The 26,104-nt window shown below is 35.2% G+C and overlaps 3 protein-coding genes across 3 annotated transcripts; 1 reads left to right on the top strand and 2 right to left on the bottom strand.

The window, feature by feature from the left end:
* Nucleotides 1–398: 398 nt before the first annotated feature.
* LOC122290293 (homeobox protein BEL1 homolog) lies at nucleotides 399–5,135 on the bottom strand. The gene is made up of 5 exons (XM_043097923.1): nucleotides 4,082–5,135; nucleotides 2,835–3,812; nucleotides 2,067–2,449; nucleotides 1,620–1,680; nucleotides 399–1,399 (listed from the first exon to the last, which is right to left on the bottom strand). The coding sequence occupies exons 2-5, from the start codon at nucleotides 3,762–3,764 to the stop codon at nucleotides 746–748; spliced, it is 2,028 nt and encodes a 675-aa protein (XP_042953857.1). The 5' UTR covers nucleotides 3,765–3,812; nucleotides 4,082–5,135; the 3' UTR covers nucleotides 399–745.
* A 10,504-nt stretch (nucleotides 5,136–15,639) lies between these two features.
* On the top strand, nucleotides 15,640–17,469 carry LOC122288965 (phosphoglycerate mutase-like protein AT74H). Its single transcript, XM_043095807.1, has 5 exons — nucleotides 15,640–16,300; nucleotides 16,531–16,650; nucleotides 16,731–16,944; nucleotides 17,035–17,115; nucleotides 17,222–17,469. Exons 1-5 carry the CDS (start codon nucleotides 15,802–15,804, stop codon nucleotides 17,319–17,321), a joined length of 1,014 nt encoding a protein of 337 aa, XP_042951741.1. The 5' UTR covers nucleotides 15,640–15,801; the 3' UTR covers nucleotides 17,322–17,469.
* A 1,169-nt stretch (nucleotides 17,470–18,638) lies between these two features.
* Nucleotides 18,639–21,777, bottom strand: LOC122290237 (BTB/POZ domain-containing protein At1g63850-like). The gene is made up of 2 exons (XM_043097835.1): nucleotides 20,407–21,777; nucleotides 18,639–20,204 (listed from the first exon to the last, which is right to left on the bottom strand). The coding sequence occupies exons 1-2, from the start codon at nucleotides 21,376–21,378 to the stop codon at nucleotides 19,275–19,277; spliced, it is 1,902 nt and encodes a 633-aa protein (XP_042953769.1). The 5' UTR covers nucleotides 21,379–21,777; the 3' UTR covers nucleotides 18,639–19,274.
* Between the last annotated feature and the right edge of the window lie 4,327 nt (nucleotides 21,778–26,104).

The raw sequence follows: 26,104 nt of genomic DNA on the forward strand, positions 1-26,104 counted from the left end.
TATTGGCAAAAGCATGAAGCAAGCATAAACTACTTTAATGCTGACAAATATCATAAAGCGGGCCGCAAAACGTATTGGCATGTGAAATATCATCTTCATGCATGCGGTCGAATTAGGGACCACATGCAACAATCGAATGATAATCAAGCTGATATTTTGTAATAACTTTAGGCATTTTCTATATATATATATATATAGAATACACACACACATGCAAAATCTACTTGAGCCCCCACGATAATTGAGATTTCGGATTAAGCAAGAGCCGTAGATCATGATGTTCCCATCACCTAGATAGTCCAGGAATTCGAAAAGGAGAGAGATTTTCCAAACTATATACTTGTAATGCATGGAGCTGCATGTTGAATTGATCGATCTATGATAACTATCGGAGAAACTGCCGAAAACTGGAAAGGAATTAATTTCATCTACATGCAATATTCTTAATTTGCATGATCAATCACCAGCAAACTGAAATTAGCCTAAGGGAAAAAGGTGTTGATCTTAGTTCTTTCAGCCAAGAAAAGTTTCTAGCAAAATTGCTAGCCATGCATGGAGGTGATCATCATATTCATATATTATCTGACCACGTATATATAGCTTAACTTATGTATGTATGAAGTATTTATATGTACCTAAAACAATTCAACTACCATGCATCACCAATTTACCGTCCGTACGTTGATAAAAACCTCTTTCTCTAAACCCTCCAACCATCGAATTTTCTGCATGCATGATTTTGATTCTATCCAGCCAAGTCGTGAAGCATCTGCGCTCCCATCAAGTTTCTGTATGGAAGATTCTGTCCCTCGCTGTCAAGAAGCGAGTACTGAACTGTTTGGCATTCTTCAATGGGATCTCTAGCATAAAACAGAGAACTCTGAGAGGCGGGCGAGAAGGCTAAGCTCACCCCACTCCCACCATGCTGTTGCATTAACCCTAATGTCAAAGACACTCCACCACCGTTGAAACTCTGATTAGCATTGTTATTAGCATAAGAAACCGCTCCTGCCGAGGGTTGATTATTGTAAGATGAAAAGTCCAGCTCCATAGCCCCATACGTCTCCGCTGTGACCCGCCCGAAATCATGTTGTTGGTACATGATCTGGTGATGATCATTTTGCAGGGTTTTAGTACTGGTTTTAGAGTCATTTTTGTTTTGGTTGGTATTGATGATGGAAGAGAGGCACTCAGAGTCTATTCGAACAAGTTGGTCCTGCGTAGGTTTTTTATCCTGATCGAGTCGCGTTTGATTTTTCCGGCCAATATTGTCGTCAAGATCTGTAACACCATCTGAGGAAGTCAAGTTGTTGTCATGCTCTTTTGTCTCTTCCACGTACATTTCTTCCACCATGGGCTTCCACAGCCTCACCCTTGCATTGATGAACCAATTGGATACCTGTGGAAGCATGCGTATATAACAACAAAAAGGTATTAGATTAATGCATATTACGTAATATTCGTCATTTAGTTCAATTATATGTGTTTGTTTATATTGATGTTTGGATCCCAAGAATTGATTATAAAAAAAAAGTATGGATCCTATGAAGATATGCCGTGTTGATAACATAACTAATTCGTGAGAAAATTAAATTAAGGTTAGAAAGATGTGGACTTGCCTGGCTCCTTGAGAGACCTGTTTGGCGGGCTAAGATATGTTTATCAACATCGCTTGGGTACCTGCAAAAGTTCCACGAGAACACAGTCATGTTATGTTTCTACTTGCGTGTCTTGCGATTGAGACAGAAAGAGAGATGGGTCCTATGGAATAGCACTAGACCCACATAAGTAACACAGAAAAATGGTAGCAAGATATCCATAAAGAAGTTAAAATCATTGACAGTAATTTGACAAGAATTAAATTGGAATCTGAATGTTGGTGGGGCAAACTACCAAAACATCCATTGTTTTTGCAAGCAAGAATCACGGGGACTCTACGAAATTAGAAGCCCACACAACTAAAACAACTGCAATTTTGAATCATTTCTTTGGTGAAAACATTGATTCTTCGTGAAATCATTTCGTAATTAACTCAAAGATTGCAAAGTTAGGGAACAGAGATTTACGGGTGGAGAAAATGCTCAAAAAGCCACGCTCGTAGAACAGAAACGGATCGCTCAGGAAGGCCGCGTTGGGGTCTCCATGGATGGCTCTCCATCATGTTCATTTGCTGAAACGCCTTCTCTTGCCTTAGTGTTTGGTCAAGAATCCTAAGTCTCGGAGTTTCGCCTCTGGTTGTACCGGGTGCAACAGTATCCTTTTCACCCATGGCTGTCTTGGTTGCCTGAATCTCACCCACAATTCCATCTTTCAAACATCTAAAATGCCTCGACATGGCTTTTGAAGCCAACGCGGAGTAGACAGTCGCCGCCCCATGGCCAGCCACGGCTTCGAAAGACGACACTACTGCCTTCATTTGATTACAGTAGCGCCCGTACCTCCTGTCCACCTTAGGAAGAAGAAAGAGAGAGAAGTAAAGGAATGCCCAAGTTTTTGGCTAGTTAAAGAGTAAAAAGATGAAAATAAGATGCCATGAAAAGACAAGCGAATAGTGGTTTCTGAAAGTAGATGAAAACCCCGAATTGTCATGAGCTGGGCATCAATGAAAAGGCTCGCAACGCTTAATTAGTACAAGAATCAAATCCAAGAGACCCCAGTCCATCGACCACTCGGTAAAATTTGGAACTTTGTTTAATGCTAATGAACTTTTAAGAAAACATATTTTTTACTTTTATGTACATATTTTGAGGAAGAGGAAGCAAAGTTTTGAGGAAAGTGGCGAAAATAAAGGACCTTTACTGGAGTAAAATAAGATTTGATATATGCATGCATACCTCTTCCAGCATCGAAAGTAGTTTTGTTTTTCTTTTCTGCAACTCCATGTATTCGAGGGAGTAAAGAGCCTGCTTTCTGGAAGAACTACTGCCAGTATCCTCATTCCACTGCTTGGCCTTGTGGGCCTTTTGCTGCAGTGGATCAGTTTGCTTTGTCCCAAGGCTACAGAACTCGTTCAGAAGTTCCTGTGCAGGGGTCAAGTACTTTGAGTTCCTGAGCTGGAACTGACCTTGATGAAGAGTTGAAGCTTTTACTAAAGATCCATCTTGCCTTATTTGTTCCTGTTGGATAGTTGATGATTTTCCACAAAACCCATCTCTAGAGCTCGAAGCAATGAACCTCAAATCATCATGTTGGTCTTGATGGCGATGATTGGTGTGCCTTAGCTCAAAGGACTGCACCCCAATAGAGGAAGGATTGCTTGAACAAAGAGAGAGTGATAGGCCTTGACTTGGCCTTTCATTTCCTTCACAAGGAAACACGCACCTTAAAGAAGAATCATCAACGAGCAATCTGTTCTCTTGCCAAGCTCCAGAGTCGTGTGGCGCTCCAACTACAAGTTTCCCACTACTTGTTTCAGAAATACCAGTTGTGAAATCAGGCTTATTGTACTCCTGCTGATAAAAATCACTCGTGGATTCGTTGATCGTATTTGACGAGGATGGACCGGGGCGGCTTTGAGACTTGCCAAAGAACTCTTTCCACATGACTGAGTTACTGTGATCACTTGGTTGTTGTAGATTCTTTGAAAACCCTATCATCTCCATGCCCGTGGTCAAGTTGAATATCTCTGGGTTGGACTCAAAGCCTTGGATCTGGTTCGCCAGATGAGCCTGAATGGACGGGTTACTTGATGAAACATCTGAGTAACAAAAGCCAGCTGAAGAAACCATGTTCCCGGATTTATCTTCACACCGTTCGCGAGCCATGGAATAAAATTCTTCTTTCGATGTTTATATTACAGTTGCATGTGGACTCTGATATTGAAATGAATGTTTATTTACAATTACGATTTTATAAAGAGTCAGTACCAGGAAAAGACAAAACAAAAAGAAAGGAATCCAGATCAAACCCGTATTAACGCACAGCTGAAGACCATCAATTAATTCCAACAATCAAGTTAATTTAAGAGGTAAAAAAGGGTACCCTTTTGATTGATCAGATAAAGATGATCAGGGAAAAGTCTTTGTTTTGGATTTTTATTTTTTGAAAACAACGGACTGAGAGAGAAAGGGAGAGACTTTACCGGTAATGGAAGAGTGGACTGCGTGGTTGGAGAGCAGAAGTGGACGTACGTATTTGTACGTGTTGGTGGTGGTGGACGGAAGTGGCTTGGTGATGGGGGAAGGAGTGGCTTCTTCTCAGAATTCTTCTCTTAATAAGCCAACATGGTATGCCATGAAAGCCAACCTCGAAAGAAAGATCAGATACATCTCATCAGAAATAGAGGTTCAGATAAGAGTGATGATGACCTCCAAGCCTTGTTCATCGTTTGATTTGTGCCTCTCTCTCTCTCTCTCCCACGACGATGACCTCCAAGCCATGGTTCATCATTTGATATATGCCTCTCTCTCTCTCTCTCTCACACACACACACACACACACAAGTGGGTCAATGCAACATGATATCAATACATCCAAAATAGACTTCCTTGCTAGAAGGAAAATCAAATAATCCCTTCAATTATTTGGTAACCAACAATTAAAAAATCTGGTTATTATAATCTCGAAAGGAAAAGGCAACACACTTCAATATCAAATTTGTAAAAATACTTGGTAAACTTCCTTGCTTTTTACAAAAGTACTGAAGGAGTGAGGAGGACCAGGAACAACAGAAAGTAATGATCGACCCTCTCCTGTACATAAAGTCACAGATTAAAACAAGCCGCCAATGACTCGTTCTATTTTACTTTAATGATTTTTCAAGTCCACTCGTAATAAATCCTACCAAAAGCCCACGAGAACTCCCAAAATAATTTCTTTATAAAAAAAAAAAGGGCATGTTGGAGATCTTCGTAGGGAACGAATCCCAAGAAATAATTTCCTAAGTTGGAGTTGTTTCAGGCCTTTTCAGATTGGTTTCAGTGAGGCTTCTGTTGGAGGGGTTCTGGCCCTCTGGGTGGGCCTGCCTCTATATCTATATATATATATATATATATGTGTGTGTGTACACGATCTCTTCTGAACCAAAAGTTCAAGGCTCCCTCTTCAGTCTCGGATTAATGGTTTTTCTGTTTCACAGAGAGCAGGAGAAAGAGATGCCGAGTGAAAGAGCAGATGCTCGCGAGCTTGCGCATGGGGTTGTAGAAAATGTTCCCAAAATAAGGAACTGTGCGTAGGATGAGATGAGGTGGTCCAATGCTTCACTTCCGTCTAATTCTCATTAACTGGTGTATTAAAGGACTCCTCCACCCATCACCTTCCCTCTTCCTCTCTTCACACTGCATGGGACCGCATCTATTCTTTGGAGTTATGATCAAAATATGCCATCTCCACGCGCAGAATGAGAATATTTTGTCACTTCATCCTAAGCCTACCTAACCTAACACCGAATGAGATTTCCTTTCATCTTTTCATCTTCCAAGTATTTTCTATGTTTTGAGGAGATATTAATACAAAAGGTAGATTTTAATATTAAAAGAGTATACATTTGAGTAATGCTATATAAACTTCATTCTCAATCATTCATTTATTATTATTTGATGATAAAGAAGTATGAAATAAACAATTATTTAATAATAATAAATGTGTAATATCTTACTTAATGTGATGAAAATAAAGTGATAATATAGTATATATAATTTTCTTATCAAATAATATAAAATCTCATAAAAAAATCTAGTTGCAAGTATAACTGTGCACTAATATGTACACCAATCAAATATGATTGGTCAAAAAGTAAATTTTATTAAAAATAGTACTAATTTAAATTTTGAATATAAAGAAATTAATATTGATAAACAGATTCGTACGTGACTTTACTTGTACGTAATAAAACTCAAATATCATATATCATCTATAATTTTGAGTTAAAATGAAGTATCACACAAATGACCGTTCATCTAGACTACGTGAACGGTCATTTGAATACACATATAGATGTGAAATACGTTCATTTATTATGTTTTGGCTTCAATTTTTATTTTTTTATAATTTTAAATAGAATAAAGCTTGCATGTCAAATTCACCAACAACAATTAATTGACCTCTTCCAACGTGGAAACAACAACGTTCGATATACATTCCACACGCTCCAAAGCATGAGAGTGTGGCTTTTTATTTTATTTTATTTTTATTAAATCCCACAATAAATTTTGTCCCCAGAAAAAGTAGGTGGTCCAATTTCAGGAGCTTTCTCCGCCGCTTGCGCCATTTGGTCCCTTCTCTTGCCCTATGTCCTATACCACGCTGACGTCATTTTCCTCTTTGGCTTTCTCTGCTAGCTAGTAGCAGCTTGTTTCTAATTACTTTCTGGGGGTGGTGGACACTATGCGCTCCCATGCGCATCTTAGCAAGATTTAATTTCTGCCTAACAGACCTGCGTTTCTTTTTTTCAAGCTTCAACCAGCTCCTTATTTACCCTTGCCCACGCCTTTTCAGAGGCAGGGTGCCGGGCCACCCCCTCAAAAGACGGGGGGAGTGAAAGAGAAAAGCCACGTTTTCTCTTATTAATTTCCCCTCGCCTTAAAATTAACAGAACTACTGTACATTTCTCTTGAATGAGTTGAAACTTGTAGCTATACAGTACATAAATATATATATAAATATATATTAATGCTACTTCCACGTATAAAAATCATTAATGATGGCTATTGTTTTTTTTTTAAATTAATGAGTAAGAAAATATTTTTAAAAAATGTTATGAATTATTTAAAAGATATATATAAAAAATATTATAAAATAAATAACATATTCGATAGTTGTCATTATAACTTTTATACATGAGAGAAATGATATTTACAGTCGTAATTATTCAAGCGCCGTACAACTTCTTTATAAAAAGTGAATTAATAAAAAATTCACATGAAAAAAATTAACTTTTTAATCATAAACTTTATTTTTTTTTAAAATGATTATGCAGCGTTTATATACTTTACAATTATATATAGTATTACTCTTTTTATATATATATATATATATATATATAGCAGTAACAAGATCCGGATGTATAGGTTACGTATGTATAGGTTCTAGGGTGGTCCATTTCCATAACCTTTGGCAAGGACCATTCTAATTAGGCTAGCTAATGGAGGAGTACTGCTAGCTGTATATATATATATATATATCAGTACTGGGACTGCGTAGCTAGGGTTTCCTCTGCAGCGTTTTCTTCATTAGGATCCAGGAGGTTTTGGACCTAGCTAAGAGATGAAGAGGGAGGAGATCAGGTCTTTGGAAATCGAAGTGCGTGGATTGCGGGTCTGATCAAATTATTGTCTGGACCTAAGGATTGGTGAGTATGGTATATCATTATGGCTGTAGGGGTCCAGTACTGAAAAATGGTGTACTTTTGGAGTGTACGGAACTAAAGTATGCCAGGTCTATATATTTGTCTGTACTGCATTTTCCAACTCTGTATCTTGCTGTTTCAAGTTTACGAAGCTTGATCATCAGTTTTCAATTCATAAACAGCTAGCTTTAGCTGAAGCTTTTGATGTGTTTCAAGATTCCTAGCTTGATCTATATCATTGGCATTGCAAAACTAGAGCTTTCAACTCTGCCAGATCAACTGTTCTCGCCGGCCTTTAATTACTTGTCCCGGATGATGATCATGGTGTGTCTGAGCTATTCACGTGACCAAGTGGCATCATCTTTTGCCTATTTTTAACTTTTTCAAGGGATTATTTCAAGGACTAGTACTTGAAGGTTATATATGTAAGTTATCATGTCACAATGGTGAAACACTAAGATCTGGAAGAGGCAAAAATGGTGCCCTATACGAAGGCTTTGCTTAGGACCCTTTTCACATTTTTACCATATATATATATACACACACACACATATATCATGCATTGGCAGCGATTGATCGATACATATGACTTGAATCATGAAAGCTGGACGCAAGCCAATACTCCAACCTCAAAAGGTCACTTAAATATATGAAAAGAGGGAAACTTATGAGGGACCTCAGAATATATATATCGTGATCATGTGCATATATGTCATCTTTGATCGTTACGTTTAAGACTTCTTTAAACATGCATTGAAATGTATATGCGCGCTTCATGATTGTCAATAAAAGTATGGCATTAGAATAAGGGTTTCGTGGAATAATAACAAGGCTGCCCCATTAACAAAGACTATTTATACTATGATCACTAGATAGAGCGCAGAATTAGATTGAATAATAATTAAGTTTAATTTATTATTATTTTGACCTTAATGCTTTGGCTTTCTATCATTGGGGTTACATAATTTCTCATTGTCCCTATCTTTCCCTAGCTAGTTATATATTCCTTTCGGTTGATCGGCGACTGCATGAAAGACCATGCATGCTTCCCTTTTCATTAGCAACCCTAAAAGAAGACAGGAACAATGGCAAAAAATAATGCTATTTATAATCAGCATTATTGTCACTATTAATAGACCTATTTCCATTTTAAATATCTTACTAATTTAGTGGCACAAATGGTATGTCGTCCATGCGGTCAGCTTATTATAATAATCATGATGACATTAATTAATAAAGCAAATGTTTTTGTGATCATTGATCGTTTTATGTATTAAATTAAAAACAAGAATACAAGAGGCCATCAATAATAGTGAGGTCCTAACGAAAAACGAAATTACAAAATATACAAATTAATGTAAGAAATATAATAATTAAAGGAAAATGCTACTCTTACTGCTAGTGGTTAATGCTGGAAGTTACAGTTGTATTTTTTTATTATTATTTTTACTTAATAATTAAGTAAGTATTTTTTAATAATATTGTAATTTTTTTAAAATATTTAAATGTGTTAAAAAATACATATAAAAAAATAAAATAGAAAATCATAAAACCATTAACGGGAACTCTCAGTGGTTGGAGTAGCACCATCCATAATTAAAAGAGGAAAATGATGCAATTATGACTTAATTGGAGTAATATTAATTCGTAATTAATTACAATTCCATGCCCATTTTAACCACATTCTCGATCGTCCTTTGGGAGAATGCACTCATGCAGGCCGGTAGATACTAATGCATATAATCTTTGCTTATAATACAACATAAATTAGAAGACGGCCAACATGGATGCATGCATGCATGTATTTCCAGTTCGATCTGGCGGGCCACCACACAATTAATATGAAATACACATGATATATATAGTCCAAACTATTAGTTAAAAAAAAACCACTTTTTGTTTCCAAGGCCGTGATTAAAATTAGTTTCTTTTTTTGGGGGCAGCATCAAAATCTTCACCCATTTTTGTTCTTGAATGGACTGTCATGATATGATTGATGAGGCTTTCCGATCCTGCAACTAATCCTAGAAGTCATTCATAAAATCAACGGTCTTGATCATCAAAGTGTTAAGCATATATTAATATATATATATATATACACTACAAGAAAAATCTAATTTTTACGGTTAATTTATTACAATTAAAATATTATTTATAATTAATTTTAATTAAAAATAATCATTTCGTTAAAATTAACTAATCATAAATAAAAAAAAATTTTATAATGATATAAATTATCTGCAGTTGAGGGCAGGTAAGAGACAAATAAAAAAATCATAAATTAGCAAGTTTAGCCCCTTAAACCAAAATATAGTTTGATCGAGATCCCACAAATATAATAATTAAACACAAATTAATAAATACAATATTGTTTTCTCATTTATATGCATGCATCGATCTTTTGGAACTAGTTCCATCGGCTTGCATCGATCTAATATAGTAATGTTAGGGGTGGGCAGTGGGGCCCCACACTCTGCTACCTTGCCCCCGTTCACCCCACCCCCACACGATGGGGCGGGGTACACCACCCCGCATGGGTCGAGGTGGGGGTCCCCGCCCCGCATCTAGTCCCTCTAGCGGGAGTGGGGGGCGGGGAGGGCCCGCATTTCCCCCATTCTGCCTTCACCTATATATATATATAATATAATATATATATATATTATATATAAACATAAATATTTATATATACAAAAATATAAATATATGTTTATATATATATATATAAATATATATATATTTATATTTTACAAATTGTGTATATATAAATATATATATATTATAATTTGTTAGACTTGTTCATAAATTATACATTAGCAAATTTAAAAACTATATAGTTTAAAAACTACTACACTACAACTTACACAAAATATTCATTAGCAAATTTAAAAATTACATAATTTTTAAATTATAATCATATTTACAAAATTTAAATTTACAATTTAGATCTAAAAATATATTTTTTTATCACTTTTAGATCTAGAAATAATTTTTTAAAATAATAAAATATAGTTAATATTTGAAATAAAAATAAAGTAGGGCGGATTGGGTATCCGCCCTGCACCCCGCCTAGCAGGGCAGGGTACCCTACCCCGGGGATGCAAGGGTGGGTGGCGGGGAGGAAAACCCCACCCCCGCACCATGCGGGGCGGGGTGCGGGGAGGGGGCTACCCCGCACCGTATGGTGCAGGTAGCACGCCTAAGTAATGCTAGCTGCTAAAATGCTCTTTTCTACTCATTAAAGATAAAATATAAAGAAATGACAGTTGTGTAAGTGTTATGTAATTATTTTGAAAAAAATAAATAAATATGATGTCCATATGAAAAAAATTTTAAATTTTAATAGTAAATCATACTCTTTTTCAAAACAACTGTAATGCGTTTATACACTCTACAATGAATTGTAGAACCAATAATTATTCTTAGGGGGCCAACTTTTCTACCGCATGAGATGTTCATGTAAAATGAAGATATATTACAAAATCATAAGGCATAACTGTATATAAAATTACATTTCGATAATTTTCAAATAACATAGAAATAAAATTTTAAAAACACAATTTAATGTCTGTTTCAGATTTTTAAAGACAGTATTTCATAAAATAATATTCATTCATTATTATTTTTATAAATATGAAATATTTAGAAATTATTTTCTTCATAGAAACTATCAAGTGATCTTTTAGAATGTCATCTTTCATTCTAATATCTAAACTAGTTTATCAAATTTCATGTAAACTCTATCTATTTTAGTGTCACATTAAGTATTGAATGCTGCAATTGAGAGATTAAATAAACTTTTCCTTACTCAATAAGTTTAGAGGATAAATCATCTCCACCATTTTTCATATAAATTATCAAGTTTAAATAGTTTTTCTTATATTTTCACTTTAGATTTTATATTAAGAAACTTAATATTATATAAAAAAAAAACTTTGGGGTCAATGTTAATAGTTCATTATTTCTCCTAATCTTAGGTATATGAAAATAAGAAAATTATAAAATTTTTTTGGAAGGGCCAATTTCTATATACATGAAATTATGAATAAAATTTAAGGGCTATTTTAAAATTTGAAATAATTTCAGGATGGTCATGCCCTCCTCAACCACTATGTAGATCCGCCGCTGTCCACGATTATATACAACGCTATTCTAAAATATATGATTATAATGTACGTCAGGTTTTTATCTAGATCGAATCGATCTTATCCTTATCACGACCATGCAGAGCAAGGTTTAAAAAAATATAGAAAATTCTTGCTCGATCGGTCCAATCTTTGATGAATTAATTTAAGTCTGACTGTGAAAATTGTAATTAGGAAGAAATTGTGTCTTGACTATGACAATATTTAATCGTGGATGCATGCCAGCTTAATTATAAACCACGTACGATCATGATCGAGTTCACGATCATGCAAATTAAAATCTAACAAATAATTAATTCGTACGTTGATTATACGTATTAGAATTTTTTCATAGTACTAACTGATCTCCCACCATCCCATCGATCATCATGTTGTAATTATATATTCTCATTGATTTACTCGATCGGGGCAAGAAATTAAATTTTAACAAAATGCTAGAAAATAGCAATTGATCGTCACAAACCATGAAAGAAAAAGCGGAATATCTAGCAAAACGGTACGAAATTCAAAACCACCATCCATGAAACAATCAAGTGGTGATCATTATATATATATATATTTAGAAAATTCTATATACTACATTACTATTTTATTTTCATCACATTATTTAAAATGCGGTATTTTATCACCGGTCATTGGATGATCCTTTACAATAGTGATAAAAATACCACGTCTTACATAATAGGATGAAAGTGAGATAGTGATGTGGTATATAACATTATTCATATGTACCCTACTGTAAGGCCGCCCTATATATGTGTACTGTTAGATATGTGTCCCTAGTGTAAATTGTATGTTTTTTCCTTTTTCTTTTAATCATATTTAAACATTTAATAAAAATATTTTCAAATTTATTAATAGTCACTTCTTTAACTATTAAGTAAATTAATAAAAATAAAAATAAAATAAAATATATGGGCGACCAAAATGAACGGGCAAAATCATGGGACATATATATATATATATATATAGAGAGAGAGAGAGAGAGAGAGAGAGAGATATGACCAATTGGATGGTCTACTTTGAATTTCTTAGAAGTTATAGATACGTGATATCGATGTTATAAAACAAATAAACAAAAGCTCAACTAATTAATGAGGCGTGCATTTTGCTATTTCTTCATTTTTATTTTGTATCTTGCAAACAGGTGCAACCATATTAATTTTTGCATGCACCTATATATCATGTCAATCTTGGCTTGTTTTTACATCATTATATCGTATAATATATAGGTAGAGATAATAGAAAATGTTATTTTTGTTTATGAATTTTTATAAGCTTCGACTGCATCATGAACTGATATCATGTCTTGTTTTAAGTCATTTTCTATTTATATAGCTAGTTTACTTATAAAACTACATATATAAAATCTAAAATGATGTATAGAAATTAGATCATCGATCCCCTAGCTAGGCTACTTCTGGTCAAACTAATCTGGACTCATGTAGAGCAGCAAGAAAGGTTCGGTGATTCTAATTAATTACAAAGGGCATGCATGCATATGGTCCCATTTGATGTAATCCGACCCCTGGGTTCTCCGACATTAGAAATTAAGGTCAGCATGCTGCATGCATGGAATTGGACTACTGATGGATGTTGTCCCACCATTTGGGAAGAAATTTATTACTGCATTGCTTTTCATTTTCAATATTTCTATTTTTTCCTTTTTTCGATCTCTTGCCTGTAATACTCTCAAGTATGAACAGTAAACGATTCTTTTGGGCCATTGTTGAAGGCCATATGCAGCTTGATTAATTTTACAATATTAGAAGTTTAATTTAAAATCATAGAAATGGTAAAAAAAAAATTGAATTAATATTTCAAATAAAATGAATTAATTAGTCAATTCTACATCTTGGTTATAGATACAAATTTAGTGGTCAATTTCAATGTTTGAATTGGGCAACCCCTTATTCAATTAATTATTTATTTAGACAATTCAAAGTAGAAGATTCAAATAATTATAATTTTCAGCAACATGATATATATTGAATAATATTATATACAATCGTGGAGTACCATCTAAGTACCGTGTAGTCGTTTTGAAAAAGAGTAGGATCCACTATTAAAAAATTAATTTCTTTTCATATGAGTCCAGTATTTATTCAATTTTTTAAAAAATAATTACACAACACTTACACACTTACGACTGCAACTATATATCATATCTCATATACATTACCCCTTAGTAAATTCTTCCATGAAAGATAGGTCACCGACGAGACTAAAGTCAATGGTAACAACAACAAAAAATTATATATATATATACATAGAAGCCCTAGCTAGGGCTCTTGTCCCTAGTCCCCCATCGTAGCAAACAAACTTCTTGAGCTGATTTTTAAAGAAAGAACAAGAAAGAAAGGTAAATATTAAGCTTGCACGTATGCTTGTTAGAATATTAATCTTTTGCGTTTTGTCAATCGCAAGAAGTTTCTTGGAGACTTTGTTTGCATTTCCTATTGGATGATTAAGAAAACTCCTTTCCACAAAAGACATTTAGTCTAATTATGAGAGCTACTCTTTTGTGGGTATGTAATTATATATCTAACACGTTTTCTACTAAGTAGGGCTGCTTGACCTGCATGGGGTCTTGGTTTCACATAAAACTAGTTTGGGAAAGATGATCCATATATAGGGGGATATTTATAAAAAAAAAAAAAAAAAAGGAGGGGGGTCAGTTCTTATTGTGTTTTATTTGAAGTTCATAGCGAGATAATTTAGCAATATTAGATTATATAAAAATAAACTCACAGACTGATATAATCTTATAAGATACGTTAGATCTACTTTATAATAAAAATAATTTAAAAATTTAACGTATCATATCAAATTACGTCAGTTTATGAATTTACTTTCATGACGTTTAGTCTTTATAACTATTTACGACTAAAGCATTTCTCATCTACAAATTCAATTTGACCCAAAAATAAAACAAGTTTCAGGTCCCAAAGTTAGAGTCAGTGTCTGCCGATGGGCATGCACGGCATTATTGCTTACAGCTCGCTAGCTAATAAGTTTCATAAATCTCAAGTGCCGGCGGTTAATTTGGTTTTGTTTTATTTTTTTATTTTAATTTATTTTTCCAAGTAGTTTGAATAAGCATTAATGTATCCATGGCATTAAATATTAAACACACAATCACTATGAACATTAATTACCTCCAAATAATTGAACCCTCTTTGTCAAAATACCTTTTTTAAGCTATATATATATACACGCACAGCCCCCTAAAACGACCTTTTACATATTTAGTGCGCTTAAAAAAGTTGTAATAATTAGATTAGATACAATGAGATGATATGAGATGATCATTTGTATGAAAAAAGAGCCTATCATAGAATATGATGATTTTTCTCTGCAAACATTTCTACAGGCTCCATACAAAATAAAATAAGAGGAAACAAACCATTTCTTTCCTCCCCATCTGTGTTGATTTTTAAATAGCACTAGCATGACTTTTATATATAAGTTATTTTATTTTCAAGTCGGTGTGTAAAACACACTATTTAAATTACTTAAATGATAATATTTGTTTTATAAGATTCAAGTTTTAAAATTTATTTTTCAAATTAAATTATGTTATGTAAACACTTTACTAGGTATGTTCTACACACCGACTTTATAATATATATCATATTCAGGTCGTATAAGTGACTCTAGAGACGAGATCAAATTATTCGATGTGGGGATGTTTTTCAAGTTTTCTATTTAGTATAGGAGTGAAACATGATCTCATAGACTCGTACATATATAAATTATCTGTTGAGTGAGGAGATTGGGAATCAATTTTTAATAGGCTAGGGATTCAAGATCAACAAGGAAAAGCCATGACAGATTAAAATAGTACTCAAACTACATTATATTATTACGAAATGCTAATGGAATCTTAATTTATGTAAAGAATACATGGCACTAGGAAGGGTATGTACTAAAAAGAATAATTTTGTGTTTAATCAAATAAGTGTGGACTGGGATTACCCAAAATCTTGTAAGTCTCAAAGCCTAAGCCCCAATCTGGGTCATTGCATAGGGAAACAAGAATCATAGGCCCAATTAACTTATGGACCAGACTAGCAGGACCATGAACTTTAACCACAGCCACACATTCAAGTATTAGATCATCAGTCGCAGTCATGCTTTTGAGATTTTTCATCCTAAAGGACAAATTATTGGGACATCGGTCCCCCATTCCTCCATAACCAATCAAGCCCAAGGAGCTGAATTTTACCCCAATGAGCTGAGAGCTGAAACTGTCCTAGCAAATGACTAGAACACCAAGAGTTAAGGTCACACGCATGAAGATGACTCAAACTGGACCCTTTTCGCTTCTGCTAGCTGCTAATTTTTGTTATCTTTTGTGTCTGGTTCTCAAGGTATGGCTGCAGCCACTCTTTCTCCCACTCTATCTGCAGCCTCAGTTTTGCACCCAAAAAGGTTTACTTCCAAATCCTTCATCCAATGCTGTGAGAACCCAATTAGCGAATCTGTTAAGCTGACTGATATTAATGGGTTGGCTACTTTTCCTGAAAAGAATGCTCTTAGATGGTCTGCTGCTAAAGTTCCACCTCCTAGGCCTCGCAGAATAATCCTGGTTAGACATGGACAGAGTGAAGGAAATGTTGATGAGAGCGTTTACACAAGAGTTGCTGATCCAAAGATTGCACTGACGGAGAAAGGAAGGGCTGAAGCTGAGGAATGTGGGGAAATGATTAAGGAGTTGATTGAGCAGGACAAAGTTGATAGTTGGAAGGTCTACTTTTACGTTTCTCCCTACAGAAGGACACTTGAAACACTAAAGAATCTAGCTCGGCCATTTGAGCGCTCAAGAATTGCTGGCTTGAGGGAAGAGCCTCGTCTAAGAGAACAAGATTTTGGTAAGTTTTTCATTTGGTCGAATTTTTTAACATACAAAAAAAGAGAGATTAATAATAACGGTAAAGAAGTTCCCAGTAAATACTGGGGAATGCTTAAAACCCACCAAAATTTACTTTAGTCTTCAACTTTCTGTCCCCAAACCAATCATAACCCATCTGCCTTGCTGCGATTGTTGGATTCTAAAAAGAAGTTTCTTTAATTGGGTTTCCTTTGCAATTCTCCATAAAAGGGAATTTTCAGGATAGAGAGAAGATGAGAATAGAGAAATCCATTCGCATGCTTTATGGTCGTTTCTTTTACCGCTTTCCAAATGGGGAATCTGCAGCCGATGTTTATGATAGAATCACAGGTAGCTTTACTGTTTGACAATCATTCTACCTCAAATGAGAACAGAAGAGTTCAATGCTATTATGTATATGGATGCATCAGGATTCAGAGAAACGCTGAGATCAGATATTGATGTTGGACGATTTCAGCCACCTGGCCAACGAAATCCAAACATGAACTTGGTGATAGTCTCGCACGGCCTAACACTCCGAGTGTTTCTAATGAGATGGTATAAATGGACAGTGGAGCAGTTCGAGGGGCTTAATAACTTTCGCAATGGAAAAGCCCTTGTTATGGAGAAAGGTTATGGTGGGAGGTATTTCTTTTTCTTTTCTTTTATTTTTCTCGCTATTTTCCACAGGAACCTGAACTATATTTACATTCTGCAAATTCAATATTATTACAGGTACAGCTTATTAGTGCATCACACCGAAGAAGAGCTAAGAGAGTTTGGATTGACAGATGACATGCTGATGGATCAGGAATGGTAAAAACTAGTCACATTCTCGAATTTCTGCCTGGCGGTAAAGCTCTAGATGTTGCATTGTTATATCATTTTAGGCTAACCTTTGTGTTTTTCGTTTTTTGACTAGGCAAAAATTTGCAAGACCAGGTGAACTAAACTATGATTGCCCAACGATGAATTCCTTCTTCACTCACTTTGATGATGAATGTAGCACAGATCCGAGTTAAGGGTATTATTCAAGGTCATTGTTTGTATTTAGTAAAAACATGTTCATAAACTCTTTAAGCCTTCTCGTTGTCCTCTCTGGTTTGAGCAGCAGCCTATCTTTTGCAACCATGCAAATGGGAAAATAAATATACTGTTTTCAACCATTAAGTTTTGAGAACTTTCTAGATCACATATAATTCCTTATTTGAATTTGGAGTATATGAGAGAAAGACGCAACATATAGACCCTAATCAGAGGCGTTTTGGCGAAGAACATTTCACGAAAGGGCAGCGAGACGGCATCCAAAATCCCAGATTGTTTTTTGTCTGTAAAGCTTAACCCACGTTTGGTAAAAATATCTCAATTCAAAATTCTCATCTCATCATTATAATTTTTTTATATTTTCATATAAAATATAATAAATAATTTAATTTTTTCAAATTCTAATTCAACTTTTTCAAATTCTAAAATAATAATAATGCTAAAAAATAATATTTTAAACTTTCATATCAAGTCAAAATTTTCATCTTACTTTCCAAACATTTTAATTCAAATTTAGTTATCTCGCAGGAAGTGCACCAAGCTGTCTCTTCCAGTCTTCACTATTGCAATTTGCATTTCGTTAGGAGTTAAAAGAGGGATAAGCTGGCTTTCTACATTTTAGTAGAATCAGAATCTCTTGCAGCCTGCTCAGAATAATAAGATTATAGAATCAAAGATTACAGAAGAAACAAATTGTATACCCACAGAAAACCCTTGCAGAAGTTATTCCCGTGGGCCGTGCAACCACCTAAATAACTATCATCGAGCAAAAAGAGCATCCATCATCCTTATTCTTTATTGTTTTGAACAAATCATATACTGATCATAGTCAACGTAAATATGGCAAGGGCCATGGGCAAAAAGATAAACGCAGTGCTTGTTGGGAGCTAGATGTTTGGAAACCACTGGTCACTGAAAAAATGTAAATGAACTACAAGCAGTACAAAGATCAATCTCACTTTGATATAAAAGACTTCTTCGAGAAAGATCTAAAACTCAAGAATAATGAAACAAAAGCCCTTGGATGCTGAATTAAGACATATCATGAATAAATTAGACATCCATAGCTATTGTCACGTTGTGTTAATAGATGCAGTTTGTGTAAGGTAAAGTACATAATACTTCATCGGTTAGGCAGTAAATATTCCATTCCATTATGTCGTCGCTAGTGACTCTCTCAACACCCTGACCATTTCGCCTACACAGAAATTTTTACTGCGATTGAATGGCTCAGTTAATCATATCAAACTATAACTATTCATATAATATAGTCAATCTAGTAAATCCAAACTACCTTTCGTGCTGAAAGAAAGAGAACTGGTTACTTGAACCTGGAATACTAGGCAAGAACCAAGCCTAGTTACCAAGCAAAGAACAGCCAGTCCACACATATGTCATTTCACAACTGATTCCGCTTTGACTATTACAATCGTTCTTTTCTTTACGAGTTAATCCGCCAATTAGACAATCATCAACTACAAATAAGATCCTGTAAGATCATAACTACTGGACTAACATGAGAACCATAAAAAATACAGAGTATAGTAGAGAAACATAATCAATTAAAGTGTCGAACTAAACAGAAAAACCAACAACCATTTTTTTTTTTTTTGTTAGTCCAACAACCAATTATACTCGGTCTACTTCTCAGCACGACACGGGCTTTGCGCCTCCAAAGATCTCTATCTTCTTCCAGGCTAAACCTAGGTTCTTCCAAGTCAAGTCAAATACACGTCCCCATTAAAAATTTACTCCTCGATGATGAAGAACTGCTTGTCCCGGTTTAGAAAGGAAGAAGTCCATGTTTAGAGAGGAAGATGACAGACAAAATATAACCAATGATGAAGGATCGTGACCAAAGTGAGACCAAGTAAAGGAAATGGGAGACAACAGACCCATCAGAGCACCAACCTTTCCGGCTATAATGACTTTTAGTTCTCAACAGTTGCAGTTGTAATTCGCAATGGTCGTTGTCCTTCCTGCTCACCATTTCGTCTCAAAAAAGCCCTCCTCCACCAAACTTCAAAACCTCTTTGTATGTTTGGACAATCTTCACTCGAGTTCAAGAAACGGTTAAACCAAGCAAGCAAAATATCCTGTTGCCAAGATAGAGGCAGAGTGAGAATCGTGTTACAAAGCCCATCTTCAATTAAGTGACGATCAAGGCCTTTTAATGCCCTCCTCATCCACCCGAAATCATCATAAAACGGCTCTAGCCATGTTCTTAATAGCAAGCACCTCGCATCTTTAGAAGCCAATAGCTGCCCCTTCCCAATCCCAACAAATAGCCGGGCCGTAACTCTGCTAACCTCAAACCTATGAACTGCAGGCACTTTAGCATGCGCATCGGACAATTCAGATTCTGATGCCCATGTTCTCAAAAAATCATCAGCAATCTGTCTATCGATCAGAATATCCAAAATCCAATGCAAATTATCTGCTTGTCGCGCAATCTGAACTACATCCTGTAAGTCGGACGCCGCTGCCCGCAAAAAATGGTGGCGAAGCAACTGCAAACACCCGTCACAAGCCGAGTACAACGACTCTTTCCGAAGGTCATTCTGTGACGAATTCTCGCGAAGCATCTTCGACACCAATCCCTTCATTTCTCGCCTTGCCTTCTCATCTTTACCTTCAAGTACCAAATGTATAAGTTTAAGCAGCACTTCCTCATTGTCATTACCATCGTCAGCAACCTCGACTGAAACCCTTTTCAAAACTTCCCCGGCACCGACGCCGTCAAGGTGGAGCTCTGACAATAACGAAGCCACCTTCTCTTCTTCATCCTCAGCCCATGGGGCAGCTTCTAGGTACTCTAAGCATGACAAAACCCCAGCATCGAACCCAATTGCAGCCGATACCTATACGAGAACAGAAACAGTTTGGGCCCCATTTCAATATACCCCCAAAAGCATAAAATTAAGCACAAAAGTTGTAGCTTTCTCAAGTCCCAAGCAGCACTTCGCAAAACCCACAATTTCTTATAATATATCGTCCATTCCTACAGTCTGTCTGCTACGAAACAGAGGCCAAAGACCTTAAAATAGAAAAAAGAAACATTACCCTTAAGATGCCAAGAGCTCTGGAAACATCCGCTTTCATCAGCTTCTTCCTCAGATCCTTACAGTACATCAACCTCAAGGTCTCAATGTAAACCTCGACGTCGTCGCAGCCCGCGATCTCCACGATGTACGGAGACCCCGCGGGCCGCTCAGACAACTTGACCGAAAAGAACCTGCTGTGGGCCACGAGAATCTGACGATGGAGATTCACGGAGACACTGATGCCGTCCTTGGAGCTCAATGTAAGCTTAATGTCACTCGAGGTCGTGTCGTTGAACTGGTTTCCGGGGCTGCGGCTAGACAAGATCTCGGAGATTCGCTGCACTCTTAGGGCTTGTTTGTCCTGGAGTGAGATTTGTGGGAGTTGAGGTTTGAGAACTGGTACGGCGGCGTTTTGAGGTGGTATCTGGGCTCTGGAGTGGTGGAGATCGGGCTCGCTGGCCATCATTTCGAAAAGGGTCGGACTGGATCGGATCGTTTTGTCGGACGGGGGAGGTGGCGACATTGGGTTTAGAAGCCCGGCGGTGAGGGCAGAGTTGAACTTGGTGAAGCTGGAAGGGAACGAGTCGTTCCCGTTCATCGTGGTGGATGAAAAGTCCATGACAGGCGATAGACTGCCAGGAGAGAATCGGATCCTAAATGTTGACGGCGAAACGGAAGGCGAAGATGAGGAAAATGCTGACTGGTTATTGGGTTCCGGGTTCGAGTTCGTAGCGCGGCGGGTATGTGGAGGCGGAAGCGGAGGAGATGGCGGAGGGGGAGGAGGGGTTGATACGTGTTTCGAAGCGGGGCAGCACCAGGGGTGGTGGTCGGGGGAGACAATGGTGGGCGGGTCGAGCTTCCGACTCGAGTGACCAGGAGAGTAAGTGGTAGCGGAGGCGGAAGCCGAGATGGTGGTCTCGCGGTACTTGCGGCGTCTGGGCTTAGTGGGTTGGGTTTGAGCTTTGAGGTGAGTTGTAGTTGTTGCTGCCATGAAATGTATGTATAATTTGCGAGTAGGTGTGGTTGTCCTTTTTTTCGTTTATGGCATTTGGATCATTGAGCGTTAAACACAAACACAGAGAAAGAATTAAAAATGGCGGTGGAAACGAGACGCCCCGCGGGGGGGGGGTCAAGTAAAAGACACTAGAACGGCAGAGAAAAGATGAGGAAGCAGTTAACGTGGGGGAAAAGGGGGTGGTAGATGAATCCCAAATATCGCTGCTCTGTTTGTGTCAGATCAGGATGGCCGTGTGGATATGTCTGTGGATTGGCTAGGTGAGACGTTGGACTTGTCTTTATAGGTAAGGTGCCCGAGAATGAGAGAGAACCCAAAGTGACCTGTGACCCACAGGCACAGATGGGAGACCCACACTTGCATGGTGTTTGTTTGTCTGGTTCCCTTCGTTTTATGTTCTTATGCATGCAGAACAGAATGAGCAAAATATGATCATGATCCTAAGTGGGATCGTTGCTTCAACCTATGGGAATGGGTGCTCTTATGATTCAAATAGAATTCTCATCTAGTGCAGATGAGACACGCGTTTTTCCTGTTCTTGGCAGAGTCATAATCAGCCCAAGGTCAATCATGTTCATTGATTAGACTTGCTGATTTCTGTTGTAAAAACCCATGATTATCCCTTATCAGGCACGGGGATTGATTGATTGAACCCTACCAAGAATCGTAATCATCGTAAATAATAATAACATATTATTTACATCTTTATATCCTTCTATTCCCTTAAATTTTTAAGATAAATATTTTTAGATAATATATGATAAATGTTTTGAATTGGAATCTTAATTTTATATCTTATTTTTTAATTAAATATTTTATTTATTGAATTATCTATTTAAAAAGAATCTAATTTGCACATAAAATATAAAAAAAAGCGTTAAAATATAAAATAAATAATAATATTTACATCTTCTCTTAAATTTAAATTTTTAAAATAAATAATGATTTCAAACCATACACCACTCTAACAAAGGTTATGGTTGGGTATTCTCTCTCTATAAGTCCATAACAGTTTGCCTTAATAAAATTTGTAAATCAAAATCTTGAGAGACTTTACACTTTAATAGGGTTGCAGACGGACTGCCCCTCCTTGGGGTCAATCCAAACCTGATATAGCCAGTGATGGTCCTTTTAGTCAAGTTGAGAAAGAGATGTTACACTGACCGTCCCTCTACTCTTTTATTTTTTTATTTTTTTGGTCTTTAACAAAAAAAAAATGTGCACTCAGAGTAAGTGGGTCTTCATTTTTATAAGCTTTTTTTTAATTACAGGATGTTTATTTTTGCTTACCTATCAATTCACTTCGATTCATCGACATTTTTTCACATCTCGGGCCGATCGTCATTCTCCTCTCGCACACACGTATACTTTTCTTCTGGGATTAAATTTGAAAAATAGAAAGAAAGAATCCGGATAAAGTAAAGGTTCTAAAATGGTGGACAAGTGGCTTATATAATACCACAAGATGATCCAATGAGAAAGATGAATTGTCTTATTCTGTACAGTGGGATTCGTAATTTCCTTTGCAGGAGACTTGAACTTAGCTTGGTGGCCAACTGTTTCCTGCCCCCAAATAAACAAAAAAATGATGGAGTTTAAAATAACATTATTATTAGATTATGTATATGTAAATTAAACTTTTGATGAATATAAAATGAGTTTAAATTTTAGCTATTTTATTTATATAAATTTTTATATTGAAATAGTTATTTTTTTATTATATATTAATAAAATAATATAAAATAAATTTGATTTTAACTATTCACATCAGATTTTCATGTTAGATTATCTATTTATTTATTATATAGTAATGAGAAATTAATAATTTAAAAAATATTAAATTTTTTTATTTTTAATTTATTTTATTTTATCATATTTTAATTATTAATTTATTTTATTTTATCATATTTTACTATTTAATTTAAAGAAATTGAAAGAAGTTTGTAAATATAAATAAAAAGAAGAGTGTTATAAAAAAATAAAAATAAATAAATATTTAATGTGTGTATAGTAACTATTAAATTTGGTTTTAATTTTAGAATTAATGTAGCTAAAATATACTGTAGCTAGCCTTTACCTAATCCAATATAGATAATTTTAATGTTCTAATAATCAAAAAGTATAATATTTTTACATTTAAATATTAATAAGAATGTTATAAGGTGACGGCTTCTGGCCCACAATGTGGAATTAGTGTCACCACCTACCATTTAATATAACTGCTAACTACAATTGTCCTCACCTTCTCCCCCACCTTCTTACCTACCTCTTTAAATACCTTAAAAGCTAACTAGTTAAGTGCTTTGCATTATAGACAATTGATGTGAAACCCCCAAATTTCATTTGGGATCGAATGAAAATTTGAAGCGTCGAGACATACAACACAAGATTACCTGCCCCCGTTCATGACATATAAGATGCAATGTTCCTAACATGCATCTAACAATATGCAATATTCGCAGCGGATAATTTTTTTTTTTTTTTTAGCAATACTATGCACCAAATTAAAAATATCTCAAATACTTAAAACATACTCCATACATAAAAACCTATTGAACAACTAAAATCACAACACTAGTCCAAAATAGTTATGATCCAAAAGTACTGGAGATGCAACTCCATCGTACAAGTAGTAATTTAACTACTATATTAACATTAACGACGCACTGTCGTTCAATCGACTGTGTCTAGTTGGTCAGCTCCTGATCCTCCTTCAGGTCCTGTAACAAGATCTACCATTCGAGGGAAATGGTAGTTGGGACTACCACAGTGAGATTTGATTTCAAATCTCAGCAAGTTAACAAAAAACTTCCACACATGCTAATGATGCATGGATGACAGTAAAAACATAAATGTATAATCAAATTCATAAATAATTAAAGCATAACTTAGTGTACAATATAACATAATTGACATAACTTAAATTGAAACATGAACTGAACTTGACTTGACATGAACTTGATCTGAAACTTGACTTAGTATGAACTTACTCTGAAACTTGACTTAACATGAAAAATACATACTCCACAGTTGTTGTGGCCCCATGTATTCTACGTGTAAATACATACTCCACAGTTGTTGTGGCCCCATGTATTCTACACATCACAATGCTGTTAAATACATACTCCACAGTTATTATGGCCCCATGTATTCTACACAAACTGAATGTACTCAAGATGAAACGTGATTAGAAAACTAAAGGACTGGAGCACTGACGTAACATAACGTGATTTGAACATAACTTGAAATACATGACCAACTTGAAATAGAAACATTTAGTAACATGGCATAACATATAATAGACAACATATTTAACATGACATACTTGTAATGTACAGTAATACATGACAGAATATATTATGTAACAGATAAAAATTGATGACAGAATAAATTCTGTATAATAGATAATTACGTGATAACTTGGCATGGCATGACATATATGATAACATACATACATACACTATAGTTCCTTTACTTAGCACACATACACAGTAGACTGCTAGTAAGTTAAAAGCTAACTTACCTCGATCTCCGTGTTTCTTATAAAATTTTAAGTGCGATCACGAGGAACTGTAATTAGTGATTCTAAAAGTTAGAACTAAATCACTAATAATTTGAAATATGGAAAATACTAACTTAAAGAGTAAAATTTTCATTTTACTCTCTACATGTGGGAAAATGACTGTTTTACTCATAACTTAAGGATTTTGCATACTAATTCCAAAAGTTTCCAAAATTTACATTCCTTATGTAAATTTTGTCCTAAACTTAAATATCAACTCAGAAAAATTTAAAACAAAACACAACTATGGAAAACACACTATGACCGAAACATCCATAGGCCATTTCCCTTGATTTTTTTTTTTTTTTTGCAATTCTTTTCAACTTCAAAACTCATGCTTAAACCAAAATTTTACAACAAACATCTTCCAATCCTAAGTTCAAAACCATACTTAAAACATCCATTTAGAAAAAGCTAATAATCAACACCAAACTTTTTTGTAAAAAGATCCAAGCACTTGAATCACAAGTTTTGACCTTAAATCAAAACATCTCCAAGAGTTTCAAAAATCAAATCTTACTTCTAACATATTCATAATATCATCCTAACATCAACCATGCTTTAAATCATCAAACCAAAGTCACCAAAATCACAAAATAACATTTGGAGTTTTTGGTTTTACACTTAGTCCAAAAACAGAAACTTTTTCCTCAACTAGTTTTGATAAATCTCTTGATCTATGACTTATAAATATATGATCTTCAAACCAAACCATCACATGGTTTAAAAAGATGTCCTAAAACATATATAAGCTTCTAATTCAAGATCACATGGTTAGAAATTAACCAAAACATAAATTTAGCCAAGAATATCCACACTTTGGCTTATTTGAATATCTCTTTGCATAAAATTTCATATCTTTGAAACTAACATCAAATATCTTCAAAATAATAATATAACATGTATATAAGATACTTAGGATCTTCCAATAAAATTATTAAAGTCATTAGAATAGGTTTAGACCACCAAAGAGTTAAACTTTCTCAAAACAGAAACTGTTTTTCTTCTTCCAGTTTCTAAGTTTCTAAATCTAAGAAAATCTTTCATCAAAACCTTTAATCATGCAAAAATCCTCAACCAATAGTCACATATACATGTTAACAATACTCCATAAAAATTTCGGACCAATATCTATCCATT

This window comes from Carya illinoinensis, chromosome 12, assembly GCF_018687715.1.
Source record: "Carya illinoinensis cultivar Pawnee chromosome 12, C.illinoinensisPawnee_v1, whole genome shotgun sequence".
Classification (NCBI taxonomy): domain Eukaryota; kingdom Viridiplantae; phylum Streptophyta; class Magnoliopsida; order Fagales; family Juglandaceae; genus Carya; species Carya illinoinensis.

Excerpts from the sequence above, each read along its gene's own strand:
- LOC122290293 (XM_043097923.1), bottom strand. The coding sequence starts at position 3,764 with ATGGCTCGCGAACGGTGTGAAGATAAATCCGGGAACATGGTTTCTTCA. Across the intron at positions 2,450-2,834 it reads TACTTTCGATGCTGGAAGAG|GTGGACAGGAGGTACGGGCG; the intron begins GTATGCATGCAT and ends CTTCTTCCTAAG. Across the intron at positions 1,400-1,619 it reads CAGGTCTCTCAAGGAGCCAG|GTATCCAATTGGTTCATCAA; the intron begins GCAAGTCCACAT and ends ATGCTTCCACAG.
- LOC122288965 (XM_043095807.1), top strand. The coding sequence starts at position 15,802 with ATGGCTGCAGCCACTCTTTCTCCCACTCTATCTGCAGCCTCAGTTTTG. Across the intron at positions 16,945-17,034 it reads GAGAAAGGTTATGGTGGGAG|GTACAGCTTATTAGTGCATC; the intron begins GTATTTCTTTTT and ends ATATTATTACAG. Across the intron at positions 17,116-17,221 it reads ATGCTGATGGATCAGGAATG|GCAAAAATTTGCAAGACCAG; the intron begins GTAAAAACTAGT and ends TTTTTTGACTAG.
- LOC122290237 (XM_043097835.1), bottom strand. The coding sequence starts at position 21,378 with ATGGCAGCAACAACTACAACTCACCTCAAAGCTCAAACCCAACCCACT. Across the intron at positions 20,205-20,406 it reads GAGCTCTTGGCATCTTAAGG|GTATCGGCTGCAATTGGGTT; the intron begins GTAATGTTTCTT and ends GTTCTCGTATAG.